The sequence below is a fragment of the Sceloporus occidentalis genome, unplaced genomic scaffold, assembly GCF_023333645.1.
Source record: "Sceloporus occidentalis isolate IW3139 unplaced genomic scaffold, rSceOcc1.0.p SCAF_8, whole genome shotgun sequence".
In the NCBI taxonomy this organism is placed as follows: Eukaryota; Metazoa; Chordata; class Lepidosauria; order Squamata; family Phrynosomatidae; genus Sceloporus; species Sceloporus occidentalis.
The window spans coordinates 22,640,014-22,659,845 of NW_028316988.1; the positions used below are offsets into that span (position 1 = coordinate 22,640,014).

Below are 19,832 nucleotides of genomic sequence, written 5' to 3' on the forward strand. Positions count from 1 at the left end.
GGGTAACCTGGGTAACCTTTTTAAAGGACTTTCTGTTTCTCTAACTTTATCTGTGGGGGTTGGTGTGCATTTTTTTAAATACAGAGGAACATTAAATCATTATTTCTCACAACTTCACCCTCATAAAACAGGCCATCAATTGGTGCTACTTTTATATAAACAGGGCTTATTTTAAAAACTGCACATAAATATCCCCAGCATAAGACCTCTAAACCAAGGCTGAAGGAGGGTTTTGACAGATGCTACCCAGATTTCAACAAGGAGCCTAGGCTATATCTTTTATTTTCAGAGAAGGAGGAGGATGTATTCTTTATTCCAAGCACATTCTCACAGAATGAGTCTCAAGGAATTTATTATGGCCAACCATCTTGAGTTTTGGCTGATGTCAAAGTTATCTCTGCTTCCACTGAAAGAGCAAATATTGAAAACCATATAAAGACATGCAGGACCAGTGTGCAGGGTTTGGGACAGTGACCCAGCAGCCATGGGATGGATGACCCAAGGGGAACACCACTGCAAACAGAATACTGAACAAGGATATAATTCCAGAGGGACAGGCCACATTGGGAACTCTTTCATGCAGTTATAAAGATTATGTGACGAGACAAGGCATGACCTCAACCCTGGTTGAAAGAGTATGACTTCCATATCTCATCAAGGTGCCACAGCCTCCACTGCTATATCAACGAAGACGATAAAGAGGGATCACAGCAGCCTACCTTGAGACATTTGAGCAATGAAAGCAGGACTGGTGCTTGAGAAAGCTTGTGTTTCCATGATGGCTGGCGTCTGATCACATGACCAAGTAGGGAGAGAGTGGAGAGGCGGGTTGTAGGTTTACTCATATATTCATTGATTTTGTCAAGAAGGTGCTGTGAAATTTGAGAAAGAATAGAAAATTACTTGTGAGAAAAAATATCCTTAGATATTACAGAAGGAGTCCTAAAAAGAATCCTCAAGTGTTTTCCTCATTGGTCAGTCTGAGCACACCCAATTATTTTCTATTTTAATTCCTTTTATATTACCTCTCTAACAAATAAACCCAAAGTGTACAGTCCGTCCTTGCCTTACGCGGGGGATCCGTTCCGGATCCCTCCGCGTAAGGCGAATTCTGCCTATGCTCGAGCCCCATTGCAAACAATGGGGCTTGTGCGCGGTGGCACGGGGTGCAACGGACGTGCGCGCCCATTCAATTGAATGGGACGCGCCGCCCTTTCCGCCCCCCGCGCGCCCCGCAGCTTGAGCGCGTATGCTCAAGGCCGCGTATGGCGCGCCCGCACTGTATTACAATTTAGAAATCACTGTAACATCCCTTCCAATCACAAACTCAGTTCATGGGAGTTCACACAACTGTAGCCAAAATTGAGGTTATCAGAATGCTCTAACAGAACCTCAGACTCTGCAAAAGCACAAGACCAGGACGTTCCCACAACATTTTATTTCTATTTCCCTGATGTTTCTTGACTAACCTTTCTCTGTTGTTCATTACCACATTTAAATATTACCAAAGTTTAAAAATTCAAACGTTACATTACTTTAAATAAAGGTTTTATTAAATGATGCAAACTAGACAAATAATATAATGTAATATTTCTGTTAACACAAAAACGTCATTCTTTTTAACATTCACATTATAAGATTTTAGATCTGGAAGCCACTGCAAGGGCCATTTAGCCCAAACCCTTGCCATGCAACAAGACATAATCATGCCAACTCCTGAAAGATGCCCATCTAACCTCTGTTTAAAGACCTTCAAAGGACTTTCAAACTTTCCTTCCACTTTACCATTCCCTTCATTTCTGAAGAAATATCTGTCACAATAGTGTCAGTTTGTTTTACCTTGTCATGTGGCTCCTGAAGTGTAGACAGGATGTGCAAGGCTTGCGGGGAACTGGTTTCCAAATAGTAATCCACCAAAGTATTTACGAGCATAGGCCCACGGTCTGTCATGGTTACACATCATCAAAAGCAAGAGAGAAAATACAAAACATTCCTCAATTGAACTAATTTCTACAAATTTAAACAACAGGGTATAGGCTGCTAAAATATATTATGTTGGTGAGAACACACGACCAACGAGATATTGTTGGACAACATCTCCCACCAGCCCTAGCCAGAGGAGCCAACAGTGAAAGATCATGGGAGTTACAGTTTACCAATACCAGGTGATCAGACACTCTCCAGTTCTGCAATTTTTGGTAAACAGTTTAACATAAAGTTATGAGTTTAAACACAATCTGAATAGTTTATGATATTTTAAACTTCATACTAATGGATCTCTCCAGAGACACTTCAAGTATCATTCTAGGATCCTGATCAGTTGTAAATGTGGCATGACAGGAAGGCCCACAAAATGGAAGATGAGCAACTTTGGGTCTGGTAACATCCAAGGTGACTAACTCAGGGGATTCCAGGTATACTATTCAATGAAAGCAGCATAGAAGCATAAATAAATGATGCTGAATTTAGATTTATGTGTGTACACATAGGACACACGTTCTACAGCAGCAATGAGAATCATGTGGCCTTCCAGCTGTTATGCACCACAACTCCCATCAGCCCTTCTAGCAAGTGTACCCAATGGTGAGGAATGTTGGAACTGAATCGCAACAATATCTGGAGGGTGCATAATTCCATTTCTGTTCTGTAACACTGACAAGCACTTAAAATGCTCCTGTTAATGGCAGGTCACTCCCCAATGAACTTTGGAGATCGCCAAATTAATGTTCTTGTTTGCATAAGGGTGCTCAAAAGGACTATGTGCTACAGGAACTAACAGGCTGTACAGACTGCCGTTATATGCCAGCCTTGGGGCAAAGTGGGGGAGTGGCGTCCACATGCCACCCACCCTGACTCTACCCCCACACTATCCTTCTGACCAGACAGTGGGCTTACACAAACTGCACCAAAGAAGCAGCGAAAAGTCACAGTGGCGGAGGGCACCCTTTCCACAGCACAAAAAGGAGCCACTTTTGGGAGCCACTTTTTGTGGCTTCTTTTTGCACCATGAAAAGGCCAGATTGCGGCCAAGGCGTGCAGTTTCCACGGCCCCAATGCGGCGAGGAAAGGGGCGGCACGGAGCCTTAGAGGCCATCTATTGAGCCACTATGACTTGTGAGGAACATATGCAGTTGTCTCCCAACCACACACATCAGTGAGTGAGGAACGCAGGAGATAAGAGAAGGAAAATCCCGCTATGCAGCAGCTCCTTTAACCCATTACTCTGCTAGCCAAGGAGAAGGAACCTGCTGCTCTCCACAGTTTGAAATCATTCCATCCTCTTGTTTAATTAACTAGTCTTTTCCCTTTACTAAACCAGCATGGGAAAACTGTGTGGATCTGGGGCACTAATCACAGGCTGCTGTTGTGGCCTTTGACCCCACCTAGCTCCCCAAACTGCCCTTGTTCTGTTAAAAAAAGAAGGGGAAAAGTTTCTCCTGGAAGCCTTCAGGAACAGCAGTCCACCTTTTATATAGCCCATTTGGGATTTTCATTTTTTGGCAACTCATGTTGCCCCCCCCCCCCCAGGCTCTAAAGGGTAGGAAAGTGGCCTCCCAATCCATCAATTTCCCAGCCCTGCACCTGAGAATGAGGAAAGCTTTCTTTGCACACCAAAGTGACCTCTTGCCTTTCTTGGGAAGGGATAACAGGAACATATTAACCAAAGTTAGAATAGCAACTAACTGATCATATTAGCTATCAATATCAACCAAGTGTTGGACCATCACCTCCTTCCTTGATAATTGATCCAGAAACCTGTGTTCACACGGCTCTCCCCACACCTACATTTACCAGATCTAGCAATATAGGAAGTGACCTTTGTGTCTGTTTTACTTTATTGCCTCTATCTCCACAAAGAAGACATAAAGACAATCAAAAAAGTACCACCCACTGCCCATCACCTTAGGTTGGGATCCAATCATGTTACAGTCTAGGATGCAGCAGCTGTGGCAGCTTATGCCACTTGTTAGATGCCATAAAACAAAATGCAGAAAGGCTCTAAGGTCCTCCTGCCACAGACAACACAAATATCTACCTGAATTTAGGTTCTCCCTAAATGCAGCCGTTATATCTTCCAAGACAGCCAGGACTGGAGAATCCAGCATGGTGAGGAGATCACCAATGTTTGCTTGCTGAGTCATCGTGCTTCGTACTATGTGCTGATGTGCATGCTATGGTGATCGTGCAAGGCACAACTTCTGTGGGTTCCTCATTGGTACTCCTGTCAAACTGAGGTTAAAACAATGTCTGATTTTGCAAGAGGTTCCTTCCAGTCTTCAACAATTTTCACCAGAGGAAATCTGAAGCTCCCACTCTTTGAAATATACTATTCCAAAGTTTATTGGATGCCCTAAGCATGGACCTGAAACTTTAAACCCCCAGGATGGATGCCTCTGCCATCACTCTGGAGTAGGGAGGCTCATGCCAGACTGACCCCCGGCCCACTCAAAATACATGGAACCTCATGCCAGGCAGTGCCATTTCCCAAAAGAACTGTTGTATTTTTCTTTACTTGCTTTCCTGCCATTTACTCCCTGTGCCTAGAAGCTTAACACAAGCAGCCACAGCTGGGCATCTGGGATGGAAAAATGCCATCTGTGTACAGTTGCATGAAAAGATCTTTTGGTTCAGGCAGGCTTTGATAACTGACCTCACATGCTGCTAAAGAACTTTCAACAGGGTGGATGATATATTTTTACCTCACTGGCAAGGTTTAATATTGTGTTTTACATAGTTTTCCATTAATTTGATATATTGCTACTATATTACTATGAGCTACCTTGAGTCACATTTGTATAGGAAAGTTAGGATACAAGCAGAACAAACCAATGGTGGCCAAAGGGAGGCTTGCTTTAAGTTTCACTCATTTTGGTGACTTTAACAGGTGCCTCATCCCAGGAGAATATTGTAAATATTGTAAATAAAAACCCTCCAACAAAATGAAGCACATTTCTGACACAGAGTAACACTGAACAGCTGGGAGTTTATGGACCAGAATCGTATTACATCCTAGTATTGCTTGGTATCTTCATCTTTCCTGAGCTGGGGGCAGGGGGAAGTGTTGTGGGTCTAAAGGCTGAGTGAAGATGCCCCCATTTTACAGAAGGCAAAGTAATATTGATAATATTGCAAACTGGCCATGATAGCCTAAATTGTCAAGTCATACACCACATGAGATCAAAAAACTGAAGATTCCCCATGGAACTCCTATTCACATGGGCTTTTTAGTTAAATCTTATAGTGTCCTTCAAAAGAAAAACTTTCCATTATTTTCTACAGGTTCCTATGTTTGTAGACAAAGATTTGCAGCAAACAGCAAAACAGAACAGATTTTTATCTTGCCTATAGCCCCAAAAAACAAGGCTGAGTGCCTCAAGCCAAGTCATCCTGGCTCACTCCCAATTAACTGGACTCCCGCCACTGTTGTCCCCAGTTCCAGTGCCATCATTCTCTTCACTGCAATGTCAACACTGTGCAGACTATCAATGTTGGTCCCACAGATTTTGAATTGCATTCTAGATTCAGGTCAGTAATGTTTATTAAAGACGTTGCAGCAAAACCAAACCATATTTCCAAATTTCATAGACTCCTAGAGTTGAAAGAGACCACAAAGACCATGCAGGAATACAAAACTAGAGCACTCCCGACAGATGGCCCTCCTACCTCTGTTTAAAAACCTCCAAAGAAGGAGACTCCACCACACACCAAGCGAGTGTGTTCCATTGTCGATCAGCTCTTACTGTCAGGAACTTCTTCCTAATGTTTAGGTGGAATCTCTTTTCCTGTAGTTTGAAACTGATGTTGATTTTTAGTGATCACAGCATTCCTTTCTAAGTGCTTACAGACTTTCTGTTTAATTATCTGCTCGAGAATCTTTTTCTGGTGTTGATGTCAGGCTGTATATATTACTGTATATACTAGAAATTCTGGTCAAAAATTAGACCCAAAAGACCTGGCTCACCTTATCCATGGGTCAATATAAGTACTGTACTTTAACTGTTATTTTTAAAAAGGAGCCGTTCCCTTGTGAAAGGCAAGAGTGCAACTAATCTTGGAAGCACTGATATCCTTCCATTCTCTCATCCATCCAGTCTTTAGTATGAACAGTTATGCCTGCCAGAAATTTCTAAGTTCTTTGGCATTGTTTTCTTTTCCTTCATCCTTTAGCTCTTTTGTTATATGCCCAAATTTTACCCTTATCCATGGGTCATATCAAAATCCATAATTTTGGCCCCAAAACCTGTCCTCGGCTTACACATGAGGTCAACTTATAGTCAAGTATATACCGTATTTGGGTCCTCCCCCCTTTTTTTTAATGATAGGGTATTTCATTAGGGTGTTAAGTACGACTTTGTGAGGTCAGACAATCTAGTACATAGTAAGGCAAGTCCTCTAGTTGTGTAGCTTCATCATCTCTCCTGGGCCCAGAAGTCTGCCCTGTTGAAAACAGAGACAGATAAAAGCCCTCTCATGTTCCATTTTCATAGAGAAAGACAACTAACTTTCACAGGCCCATCAACTACAGGCACAGCTTGGGCCTGGTTTACAAATAGGGAAGTAAGGAGGTGGGAATAAAGTAGAAGAACTGGCAGTACCTCCTGAAAGCTAATGGTCACATACTTAATACCCCCTTTGTATAAAAGATTTCTCCCTGCTAGTAGAACACAAATACAGCAAGAACTGGCTGGGACAGAATCACTCTCCTTGCTAGATTAGAGTTGTTTAACACTAAGAGGCAACTGGGGGAAAACACCCCACCCCACGCAGTGCATGGCAGTACAATTCACTCTGCAATCTCATAGAAAAAGCTCAGAAGTCTTTACCTGTTGTGTTGACAAGGAGACTCTCTTTTCTCACTGCCATCAATCTGACCTTTTCCATGATTGCAGAACTGGAAAGGAAAAAGGAAGATACTGATGAGCTCCAACCTGAACAAGCACACCAGATTTGTATATGACACAAGCATGTGCGCGCACACAAAAGGTGGCCACCTCTGTTGTGCCCAACCAACAAGCACCCCCAGGACATCTGGGTCTCTACAGCTGTAACAAGATGTCTCCTGATTTGACCCAACAGGACAATTACTCTGTTCTTTTTTAATGGAGATTTTTTGGTTTCACCACCCACCAACGTACACTAAGGTAGACATAAGTTAAAGAGAAATCTAATTTTTCTACATGTATCATAGACATGAGCTTCCTGTCTTTACTCAGGCTGACAAATAAGCCTATGAAATATGGTATTCCTATTGTACTTGTAATCTTCAAACCACACTACCACAACTCTGATTGATCTCATTGTAGTATTGTTGAGACACAGATTATACTCTGGATTTTTACAGACACAGCTTTCGGATGACTTGCCTAAACCGCCTCATGAGTAGACAGCCAAAGTCAGATTGGACAGTACACAGGGTTGCCTTAGAGTCACAATATGTCAGAAACAACTTGATGGAACACAACAACAACAACAAAGTGGATGATTACATAAGAAAAAAAGATAAATCCCTGCCAACTACTTATTTCTTCTTGCACTGGACTTTGGACAATATCTTCTGTAAGCATGTGAAGTGGCTAGAAACTCACTATGACACTTCTATTATGAATTCTTGTACACAAACATCCACAGAACTGCACTGCCAGCTATTTTTGTATTTCTCACTGTTCTGAATATTTTAATGACTCCAGCTTGAGACTGCCTTGATTAAAGGTGTGAAGGCTCAGAAAGGGGCCAGAACACACAAGGAGAAAACCATGTCCCTGTCAGGCACAGGGCTCTTTCCCAAATCTAACTGGAGACACCAGTGATTCTATTGGGGACCTTCTGAATGCAAAGCAACTGCCCTCTCACCATGTTACTCTCTGAATACACTTACAGGAAAAATTAAACCAACATTACAAGTAATATCCAAATGTTTCTGTTCCTCCCACCAAACATTTGTGAGCAAGTATTGTGTATTATGTTAACCATTTGTGGTACATATAAAGAATGGAGCTGCATGCAGATATCTGGAAGCAATGTAAATTCATGAGTCTTTTATAGTGCTTTGGTCCCAGGTTAAGAGCCATGGTTCCTTCCTATGGAATCCTGAGATTTGTAGTTTCATAATTCTGGATTGGGGAAAAGCTGTGACGATGATAACAACAACAACACAAGCCATGGAATTCCACACTGGCACAAGTGGTGGCTCACATAAAGCCCAGAAAGTCATTTCAAGGAAAGGAAGGGTAATACATCAAATAATACTTAATGGAAGACTGATATGATCTGCATCTATATACCATAAGTATCCCCTCGTCCAGGGACAGCCCCTTCACTTTAATTCCAGATGCTTATTATTATATTCAATTTGTACTCGCAGCCCGTAGCATGTGCTATTTAATAAAATTCCACAATCAATGGATTTGAGCATGTTGGTTTAGCATTTAAAATGTTCTTTTTGCCTGTGATCTTTCATTGTTCATTTTAAAGACCCATCAGTCAATTCCTGTTTTGATGCAGTTGATTAATAATTTTGGTAAAATATATTGGTATTCAATTAACTAGTCCAAGTCAGAAATGCCACCAGTCGGAGACTAGAGTATTTAAAGCATGCCAGTTTCAATGTTGCCCGAATTCAATTACTCATTTGGATATAATTATCCCTAGGGATTTATCTGAGATTGTTAATCTTAGTATAAGTAATCTGATAAAAGATATTGCACAAGATTTAGAGATATGTAGGTTTAGAGATGAGTAAGGTAAACATAATTAAAATGAACGTTATACCTGGAATTGTTTGTTATTCATGGAATTCCTCTATTTATATCTTGCAACTACTTTCAGTTTTCTAAGAGCAGTTTACACTACTTCCATCAGCTAAATGAAAACATCTACAACTGAAACATTTGTTTCAATCCAGATTTGGACCTGCAGATTTAAGTGCACCCAAGGTTCCTTTAATAATAGTGAAATTAAGTGAGACCAACCAAGTATCCAAACCAACAATTTATAAATGTACATTTCTGTTATCTATAAACACATATGACATGCAAGATTTACAAGAACAGAGAATTGGAAAATACAATTCTGACCAAAAATCAATGGCCATCCGTTTTAACATCTATAACAAGTACAGCTACAGATCTCCGACTAAATCTCATACAACAGAAATGGCTTTTTCAGGTATATTGGTCACTACAACATCTATTCAAAAATGGGGCTTTATAAATCAGCAAACTGTTGGAGCTGTAATATTTCGAATGTTTCCTTAATGTTCTGGAGTTGTCCCATAGCAGCTACACTTTGGGAGTAAGTAATCAGACAAGTAAATTTGGTTTTGGAACCTTCCTTGATATTCAGGGACAGGCATGTTTTCTGAATTATTTACTGGTTTCTTGGAAATTAACAAATAGCCAAAGGAATTGGATTTTACACACCTTTGACTACTAAAAGATTGATTCTTCATTACTGGAAAAATAATTTTTCCCACCCACGAACCAATGGATAGATGATCTAATACTAGAAGAAAGATGTATAGATGAAATTCACAAATGGATTTATATTTGGACATTTGGCCCATTTTTGTAGTGGTGATTTTCCTCCTTATACTGGACAAGTTATACTGAAAAAGTATTGTATGTAGCAGACATCCCTTCTGAATGCATTTAAAAAACAACAACAATCCAGATACTAGGAACAAGAAACAGTGGGTAACTATCACCTTGCTGCTACAGACACCCAGAAGTGTCTAGCTAGGAGAGGTGACCAAGGAAGTAGTTCCACATCTTCCAGCAAGGAAAGCCATGTCCCCAGTAAGCTAATGCACAAAGGAGTCATTCAGTAATTTGAATTCAAATTTCAAAAGGAGGAAGGGGGCAATTCTTCTTTTTTAACGAATTACAGTGGGTTCTTGGTATGGGTTTGGTATTAGGGCCACCCCTCGGATACCATAATCCATGGATGATGAAGGCCCATTAAATACAATGACATAGTAAAATAATGTCCCTTATATAAAATGGTAAAACCAAAGTTGGCTTTTTAGAATTTATATATTTTGGGAATATTTTAAAGATGTGGATGGTTGAAACTATAGATAAAGCATCAATGGATACAGAGAGCCAACTGTAAATGCATTTGGATTGAGGAAGGAGCAAGCATGTTTTCTGCTCCTGCAGAGAATAGGATCCGGAGCAATGGATTCCAATTACAGGAAAAGAGATTCCACCTAAACATTAGTAAGAACTTCCTGACAGCAAGAGCTGTTCGACAGTGAAACAGTGTGACGGAATCTCCTTCCTTCGAGGTCTTTAAACAGAGGCTGGATGACCATCTGTTGAGGGTGCTCTGATTATGTATTCCTGCATGGCAGATGGTTGGACTGGGTGGCCCTTGGCCATGATTCTATGTTTAAAACATTTAACCTACTATGTTAATATGATCTGTAATAGTTATGTAAGAATTTACTGTTGTTGTGTGTCCTCAAATCATTTCCAGGGTATGGTTGCAACCCTAAGGTAAAACTATGACAGAGTTTTCGGAGCCTGAGTGCGCAACTTGCCCAAGGTCACTCAGTGGGTTTCCATGGCTAGGCAGGAAATTGAACCTTGATCTCCAGTGTAGTAGTCCAATGCTCAAACCACTGTGCCAAGCTGGCTCTCTAGAATGGTATGTAAATTCCTATTTTAATTTATGTTTTGGCTGATGTTGTTCATTGTCCCCCAAACTGTGCATTAAAAAAATGTGCTTTGCATCACGGCTGTTTGAGTCCATACACACAGCCATTCTACCATACCTCTGTACTACCCAAGCTTCACCATCATTTGGTAGGATTGTGGGGTAATTTAAGGCCTGTTACAGACTGCCAAAATAAAGCTGCTTCGGGTCTCTTTGGAGGTATGCTATTTAAATGATGCCTGGGTCCTAAGAGTCCGGAGGTCGCGTCAAAGCCACACTCCATTCCTAAGCACTGGAGTGCAGCTTTGTTGCAGCTTCCAGATTCTTAGGATGCATGCATCATTTAAACAGCATACCTCCAAAGAGACCCAAAGCAGCTTTATTTTGGCAGTCTGTAACAGGCCAAAGTTTCCTAAGGCCAGCCTTTGCTAAGGAAACAAAAATATTGAATATCAAAAATCTCAAAACCAAGCCTGCTAGGATCTAGCTTTAAATTACCAGAGTAGCAGAAATGTGCTCTTGTCTAACTATGCTTTGCTAAGAAATGAACCTGATTCCTAAAAACAACGAACACGTAGTTTGTTGTCACTGGCTGGAGGGGGTTTAACAGAAAACATTCTCAAACGCTCTTATATATGAAGAGAGGGATACGGTGGCTTAGTGGTTAGGATGCCAATTCTGATGACTGTAAGATCGGAAGGTTGGCAGTTTGAGGCTCAAGAGCTGCATGATAGGATGAATTCCTGTCACTAATCCCACCTTAAGTCCCTATATTGGGAGAAAGGCAGGAAAGGTCTGGACCGTAAGTCATTCATTTCTGGAATTTGGTATTTGCAGAAATCAATAAAATTACATCACAAACAACTTGTTTGTCAACAGACTTGGGACTTCTACTTCTTTTCTGTAATGCAAATGAGTATCTTTCTAATAAAGAATTGATCATATATGTATGCCTGGCAACACATTTGGAGGCTCCATGTAATTGGAAAGGCTTAAAGGCCTGTTGGTTTCACAATGGTTAGATAGCATCTGGAACATCTTGCCGACAGAGAAAGTAACTGAAAACGTAAGGGTTACTAGAGATGGTCAAGACCACTCTAAGTTCTGTGAAGGTTATTAAATATGCAAAGAAAAATGATAGTCTTTTCACCCCACCTTCCTTATATTCGGATGTTTGGAAAGACTGCTGTTGTTGTGTGCCTTCAAGTTGTTTCTGACTTATGGCAACACTAAGGCAAACCTATTAGGAAAACAGGGTTTTCTTGGCAAGGTTTGTTCAGAGGGCTTGCCTTTTCCCTCCTCTGAGGCTGAGAGAATGTAAATGGCCCAAGCGGCTGAAACCACATTGAAAATAAAGATTAAACAGTAAGTAGCAATGAATTACAGGTTCAAAGAGAAGGAGGTTAATATTGGTAAGTCATGAGGGTGCATGCTGTCCCCAGGGTCCATGCTGTCCCCAGGGTCCAAGGCAGTATGTCTCTGGAAATATTTGAAGGGATGTCATATTGAGGAGGGAGCTCGCCTGTTTTCTGCTGCTCCAGAGACTAGGACATAGAGCAATGGTTGCAAGCTCCAGGAAAAGAGATTCCACCTCAACATTAGAAGGAACTTCCTGACAGTAAGGGCTGTTCGACAGTGGGACGCACTTCTTCCTCGGAGAGTAGTGGAGTCTCCTTCTCTGGAGGTCTTCAAACAAAGGCTGGATGGCCATCTGTCAGGGATGCTTTGATTGTGATTTCCTGCATGGCAGAATGAAGTTGGACTGGATGGCCCTAGGAGTCTCTTCCAACTCTACGATTCTATGACTCTATGGAGGAGAAGCCAAATGCTACCTGCTTGTGGGTTTTGCCCGGTTGGCCATTGTGGGAAAGAAACGGTTGAGCTGGGCGGCCCTTTGGCATCGTGGATCAAGCACAGTGGTTCTTACAGCCTTAAACTCTTCCAGGACTGTTTTTATCCCTCTCATTGTTGCTCTGCAAAATACCACGTCTTTATGGTAGGAAACGAGGGAGACCGCATGAAAGGTGGATTGGATGAATCCAGGAACCCTGAGCTTGCAAAACCTGAGCAGGGCAGTTGATGGCTGGGGCTCTTGGAGGTCTCTCCTTCAAAGGGTCGCCATGACGCCAAAGCTGAAGTACTACGACAATAACAATAACTCTTTGTCTGCCTCTCTGCTACGGAATTCTGGGAGTTGGAGTTTGTTGTGGGGCCCAGAGGTCAAAGCTTATCTCTTTGTCTGCCTCTCTGCTATGGAATTCTGGGAGTTGGAGTTTGTTGTGGGGCCCAGAGGTCAAAGCTTATCTCTTTGTCTGCCTCTCTGCTATGGAATTCTGGGAGTTGGAGTTTGTTGTGGGGCCCAGAGCGGAGCTCCGCTCCGCTCTGGGCCCACAACAAACTCCAACTCCCAGAATTCCATAGCCTTGAGCCAAAGAAAGAGTTAAAGCGGGACCAAACCGGGTTATATCTCTAGTATGGATGCAGGGAGCCCCCTTTGTCCCCATCCCTTCGCCTCCCTCCATTCATTCCTCCGCCCTGGCGGCCTCCCTCCCCTCCCGGCCCCCGCGCCCCGCCAGGACTCACCCGCGCCCTCCTTCCCTGGCCGGCCGGGCCCCTTCCTCCGCCTCCCCGCCGCTGTTTACCACTCAGTTCTCTCCCAGCCCACAGGGCGCCGCCATCTTGGCCCTGCCACCGCCTTCGCCAGCACTCCCTGGGAACCTTCCGCCGACCCCGCCCACCGTTAAATAGTCCCTCGCCTCACAACGCCAGCGCCGCCGCTCCAAGCCAGCTGTCTCCCCCCCACAAAGAACGGGGCTCTTCCTCCCAATAAGACCCTCGCCTGCTTTAGAGCGACAAGGCAACGCACAGGAGCGGTACCCGACCGAAGGAGGTGGCGGAGGAATCTCTGGAGGAAGGGTGCGATGCAAAAGTCTCGTGACGCCGCCGAAGGAGAAGGTCCCGGCACGTTCGGGGAGTGTCACGTGACCTCGGAGGGAGGGAGGGAGGGAGGGAGGGCCAAGGGGGCGGAGGAGGACGCTTTCTGGGTGGTAAACAAGGAGGGCGGTGGGCGTGGCCTAAGGAGGCGGGTGAGGAGGCTCGGCGGTGGGAAGCCGCGCCCACCACGTTGCCATGGCAACTGTGGCCTAGCTCTAAATGCTCTGCTTCCCTTCAATCCCAACAAGCCAGTCCAACCCCCTTCTGCCATGCAGGAACTCTCAATCCCAGCATCCCCATTGACAGATGGCCATCCAGCCTCTGCTTAAAGACCTCCAAAGAAGGAGACCCCACTACACTCCGAGGAAGCAGTTTGTTCCACTGTGGAACAGCCCTTACTCTCAGGAAGTTCCTCCTAATGTTGAGGTGGAACCTCTTTTCCTGTACCTTGCATCTGTTGTTCCGGGTCTGTTCTCTGGAGCAGCAGAAAACAAGCTTGCTCCCTCCTCAATATGACCCCCCTTCCAATATTTAAACAGGGCTATCATTAATCTCTTAATTGCCTGTTTTCCAGGCTAAACATCCCCAGCTCCATCGAGTGGCCGGCATCCATAGTTTTTTGTGGGTTTTTCGGGCTCTGAGGCCATGTTCTGGAAGAGTTTATTCCTGATGTTTTGCCAACATCTTCATCATGCTCTGAAGATGCCCATAGCCACAGATGCTGGCGAAACGTCAGGAAGAAACTCTTCCAGAACATGGCCTCAGAGCCCGAAAAACCCACAAACAATACCCCCAGCTCCCTTAGTCGTTCCTCATAGCTTCCAGACCCTTCACCATTTTAGTCGCCCTCCTAGAATCATAGAATCATAGAGCTGGAAGAGACCCCAAGAAGGGCCATCCAGTCCAACCCCATTCTGCCATGCAGGAACTCTCAATCACAGCATTCCAGACAGATGGCCATCCAGCCTCTGTTTAAAGACATCCAAGGAGGCAGATTCCACTACACTCCGAGGAAGGAATCGGGAGGCAGCTGGGTCCTACCACAAGGATTTTGGCGCCGAAGCCGCCAGTGGCTACAGCCTGGCTGCAGCCCAGGTCCCAGGCAAGCTCTGGCAGCCATTTTTCCAAGTCGGAAAGCTCCCCACTTCAAAATAAGGCCGCTGGATCTCACCTGGGACCCAGGATACTGCCAGGCTGTACTCGCCCGGCAGCTTTGGTGGGAAAATCTTTGCCGTAGGACCTGGCTGCCTTCCAATTTTAGGCTTCAGTGCTGGAGAGCGAAGATAGCAGATAAGATAATCAATTCATTTGAGATGTTTGGTGCTGGAGAAGAGTGCTGAGGATACTGTGGACAGCTAAAAAAACAAACAGACGAGTCCTTGAGCAGATCAAGCCATAAATCTCCCTGGAAGCCAAGGTGATCACATTGTGGTTGTTGTACTCTGGCCACAACATGAGAAGGCACAACCTGTTGGGAAAGGTAGAAAGTAGTATTTAAGATATAAAGTATAAAGAGAGGAAGACAAATGCCAGATGGATAGACCCAATCAAGGAGGTGACAGGTCCAAAATGGAAGTCTTAGAATCATAGAATCGTAAAGTTGGAAATGACCCCAAGGGCCATCCAGTCCAACCCCAATCTGCCATGCAGGAACTCTCAATCAAAGCAGCCCCAGTGACAGGTGGCCATCCAGCCTCTGTTTAAAGACATTCAGTGAAGGAGACTCTGAGGAAGGAGTTTGTTCCACTGTCAAACAGCCCTTACTTTCAGGAAGTTCCTCCTAATGTTGAGCTGGAATCCCTTTTCCTGCAGCTTGCATCCACTGTTCCGCGTTCTAGTCTCTGGATCATCAGAAAACAAGCTTGCTCCCTCCTCAACATGACATCCCTTTAAGTATTTAAACAGGGCTATCATATCACCTCTTAACCTTCTCCAGGCTAAACATCCCCAGCTCCCTAATTTGTTTCTCAAAGGGCACGGTTTCCAGACCCTTCACCATTTTAGTCGCCCTCCTTTGGACACACTCCAGTTTCTCAATGTCCTTTTTGAATTGTGGTGCCCAGAACTGGACACAATATTCCAGGTGGGGCCTGACCAGAGCAGAATAGAGTGGCACTATTACTTCTCTTGATCTAGACACTATACTTTAATCGACGGTGTCTCATCTGCTATGAGTTGGGATCTAGAATAGTATCCTTAATTTGGGGCTCTCTAACACAAGCCTACAGTTTCTTTGCTTCAAGAAGCAGGATATTTGAGGTGTAGGTGCCAGGGTAGCAGTAGATCAACTCCAGAATTTGGATGTTTTAAAAGGAGCTCTCCAACTGCTGGAGGAATGGCACTACACACACACACACACACACACACACCTGTTGATAGTGGCCTTTTGTGGCCCTTTAGGCTGAGATAACTTTGCACAGGAGGGGGCTGCCAGCCTGCAGCTCCTTCTCCACGTGGAGAGGAGATATTAATTCAAGATAACAACCTTGAGCCAACAGCTTTTGAAGGCAGCTCCACAATCTGGGGTTGCCTTTGCATATTTCACAACTCTCCTGGCAAGGGATGCAGTGCAGGTTTCCCTTGAAGTTTCACCTGCCAGGGGTCAGCCCAGCTCAGAGAGGGAGAGGAAGCAATTTTTTCTTGATGTGAGCTTCTTTCTCCTCCAGTCCTTGCTTTGTGAATTACAATTAATTTTTATTCCAGGCTGGTTTTTCTTTTCCCCCCTCCTGCTGTGCTAGAGGCATGTTTATTTAATCTTCCCTGGGGGGACTGGGAGGGAGGAAAGATGAAGAAAGAAGGAAACTTAAATGAGGATGGGCTTTTGAAAAGAAATGGGCAGAAGCAATTAGCAATATTATTTCTCTTTGAGTTAATTATCATAGCGTTACACAAAGAAATGGAGAGGAGGGCAGCCAGGGAATTTCTGCATGGGGCTGACTGGAGGAAAAACGTGAAGGGGGAAGGACCCCAAGAAAAATGCACTTTCTCCCTCTTTTTTCCCATGGTATGATTAACCTTGTTTTGCCTCACCAGGCTTTGGCTTTTAATGGTTTATTTATTGTGCCTGTTATGTGTCAGAGGGCACCAGGTGCATTTGTGCATGGCTTTGCCGGGTCACCAATGGTCTACTGGGATCATATCTCTACCACAATGGGGCAATAGCACTCATGTTAGCCAGTAATAATATTTGGATAAGGCTAACTCTCGTTGCACTCTGGGTAAAAATCACCCAGCTACAGCCAAAAAGAGTGCACACAGCAGAGTGTAAAAGCAACACCCCCAGCCCCAGCTATTGGTATTGACAGTGCACTGATCACTTTTCACACTTAAAAGAAACAACCACAGACAGTTGCTTCAACCAAAGTTCCTGGAGGACCTATCATAGGGTTTTCTTGGCAAGGTTTGTTCAGAGGTGGTTTGCCATTGCACTCATTTCTAACAATGACTGCAACTAGTTACTTATAACATCTGAGCTTTCCTTCCTGCACTGAGCTCTGTCTCAGGCAGAGAGAGGTGATGGTTGCCTAAAGCAGCAGATGCTGTGGGGTGGCAGCAAGGCGTTGGAGTCAAGAACTGTGTGGTAAGTGGCATGCCTGGCCAATGTGCTGTTCCCATCTGCAAGCGGGGTTAGAAGGGAACCCAAGGGCCATCTAATCCAACCCCTTGTCAGTACAAGAACCTCACCACTAAAAGCATCCCACTAAAGGCTGATGTCTGACTGGCCCTCAGGGAAAGAGAATGTTAGCCTGGAGAGTGTTTAATCTAGGCTGGTCCAGTGGGGCTCTTTCCAATGTCCTCCCCATAGCAACCAACAGACTGAGAGTGTGCAGCTCCAAAGTAGGACCCAGTATCACCATCACCCCAACATCCACGAGCAAATTAAATGGATTTGCTTTGGAAAAAAGGGCTGTCCAACGTCCCAGGGCTCTTCGTGTCTACAGGAAGTCCCATTTGATGGAGCTGCTCCCATGTCAGTGACTGGCAAAGGATGGCAGCCGAACCAACCTGTAAACCAACCAAGAGCTCTTAAATTGTCATGGACTGTGCGGGTGATAGGAGAAACAGCACTGGAGGGGCGTAGTAGTTGGCACGCTGGACAAGGGACTTGGCCAATCGAGGTTTATGTCCCCACGCAGCCGTGAAACTCACTAGGTGACCCCTCCCAGCCTGATCTACTTCACAGGGCCATTGTTAGGTTAAAACAGGGGAAAGCATGTTAACTGCCTTGAGATAACCAGCAGAAAAGCAGATTATAAATGTATCTAATCACGTATGTAAAATAAAAAGATGACATTTTTTGCTTGTTAACTTGCCATGGGATGTCTTGAGCTTGTTTATCCTTTCCAAATCTTGTAAACACCACCCAGAGAACCCTTGTGGATGATTCACATGCTATACAAGAAATGAATTAGACCCACACTCACCCCACACAGTGTGCTTTGGACCTGCATTTTCCATGCACAAGATAGAGACTGGCTGTGAAAAGTGTAAAATAAGATATCTGCTGCATGTGCCACAGGGGTGGATGGGTGTTACTTTATCATTTCTTTGTTATATTTTTATCCTACTTTTTCTTCAGTCAGGAGATCTTCTAGATTTCCTTTTCTTCACCCCTCCCAGTTCCATCATCTTCTCACAAGATCCCTGTGAGGCTGGCCCAAAGTTGCCCAGTAGCTGTGTGATAATTTGAACACAGATCTCCCTATCCCTTGTCCTTCACACTAACCTAGCCTTTCCCAACTCACTACATCTCCCATAGCCCCACTGGCATGCTGGCTGGGGAGGATGAGCATTGTAGTCCAGCAGGCCAGGCTAGGATGTCCTCCTTTCTCCCAGAAGAGGACAAAATATCTCTGCTCCTTCCCCCTGAGCTTCAGGCAGGCACTGGGGGTTGCTATTTGGTATCAGGGAAGGTGGCTTCCCCATCACGTTTCCCTTTTTATTATCTTTTAAGGTGTACAGCTGCCATCTCAATTGGAACACCATGCAGACTTGAGGACTTGGTGTCCTCTCCCAGATCCCTCAGACTACGGTTCCTATCATCCTCAGCAGGAGGTAAGAGGAGCCCAAAACATCTGAGTGGCAACAATTTGCAAGAGGTCAACTTAGACTGTCTTTCAACAAGCACTTGGGAAATGTTGCTTTCTTGGATTTCAGCTCCTATGAACTGGAAACCGTGGTCCAGAAAAATAGATTTTTATAAACTCAACCAATCCAAGGTACTCAACAAGACCAAATGCACAAACAGAAATCTGGTTGAATTCACATTTTGTGTTTGCTTTTTAAAATAAAGCTGATTTTGACTAAATAAGTTTTGGTTGATTACTTGTACGAATTTTAATCCATTCATCTGCATGGAATGACCTAGAGGACGGGTGGGAACAGTTGCACTGTGGGGAGAAATCAATTATGTCTCATGCGTGATGCTTGGGATTGCAAGCTGCTCAGGGCAAGGACCTCTTGACCTTTCCATTCTCTAAACGTAGAGCATACAAGCAGATGACTTTCACTTGCTACCAGGAGATGGCACTGGAGACAGACTTCTTGGCCCCCAATCCCAATACTGTTAGTCCTTAAATATCCGTTTCTTTCCTTCTCAGAAGTTTTCAGGTGCTGGTTTCCAGATGCACCAAATGCTCCAGATCCCATCTGATCTTGGAAGCTAAGCAGAATCAGCCCTGGTTAGTACTTGGATGGGAGACCACCAACTAATCCTGGGTGCTGTAGGTTACATTTCAAAGGAAGGAGCTTGAAAAATTATCTCTGAGGATTCCTTGCCTAAGAAAACCCTATAAAATTCATGGGGTTGCCATAGGTTAACAGGCAACTTGAAGGCACATATGCATACATATCTGCTTCCCCCAGACCCCAAATGTTGCAGAGATCTTTTGAGTGATGTATTCATGCTTACATCAACCTGCCGGCTGCTGGGCCAATTGGAAGCATTACTTTTTGGGAGAATGCTTCTCTCAGACCCCCAGCCAGCACAGCAAGTTGTAATCCTTGAGTTGTTATCCTGAAGATAGCTTTTCCAAGCTCTGTTGCAGACGGAGGGATTGGTGCGGTAACAAAATCATGCACCTATAGGTCACACCACAAGCACAAAGGCAGGGCTGAGCAGAGCGGGGATGGTGAATCTACCCAAAACTCCAGAGGGATAGTAAACACCACTCTGCCATTAGTCCCTCACCTCCAGAATGATGCGATTCAGATCCATCGTTCTCACTTGCTGAACATGCTTC

General features: G+C 44.2%; 1 protein-coding gene across 4 annotated transcripts in view; it reads right to left on the reverse strand.

Moving 5' to 3' along the window:
• Positions 1-13,368, reverse strand: part of TSC1 (TSC complex subunit 1) — a 38,924-nt gene extending 25,556 nt beyond the window's left edge. For all 4 annotated transcript variants that reach the window (XM_089535287.1, XM_089535288.1, XM_089535285.1 and 1 more), the window contains exons 1-5: positions 13,240-13,368; positions 6,825-6,892; positions 4,037-4,230; positions 1,840-1,943; positions 720-872 (exon numbers count right to left, since the gene is read on the reverse strand). In XM_089535287.1, coding sequence (XP_089391413.1) covers positions 720-872; positions 1,840-1,943; positions 4,037-4,142 — 363 coding nt within the window. In that variant the 5' untranslated portion in view covers positions 4,143-4,230; positions 6,825-6,892; positions 13,240-13,368. The remainder of the gene's footprint in view (positions 1-719; positions 873-1,839; positions 1,944-4,036; positions 4,231-6,824; positions 6,893-13,239) is intronic.
• Positions 13,369-19,832: the final 6,464 nt, after the last annotated feature.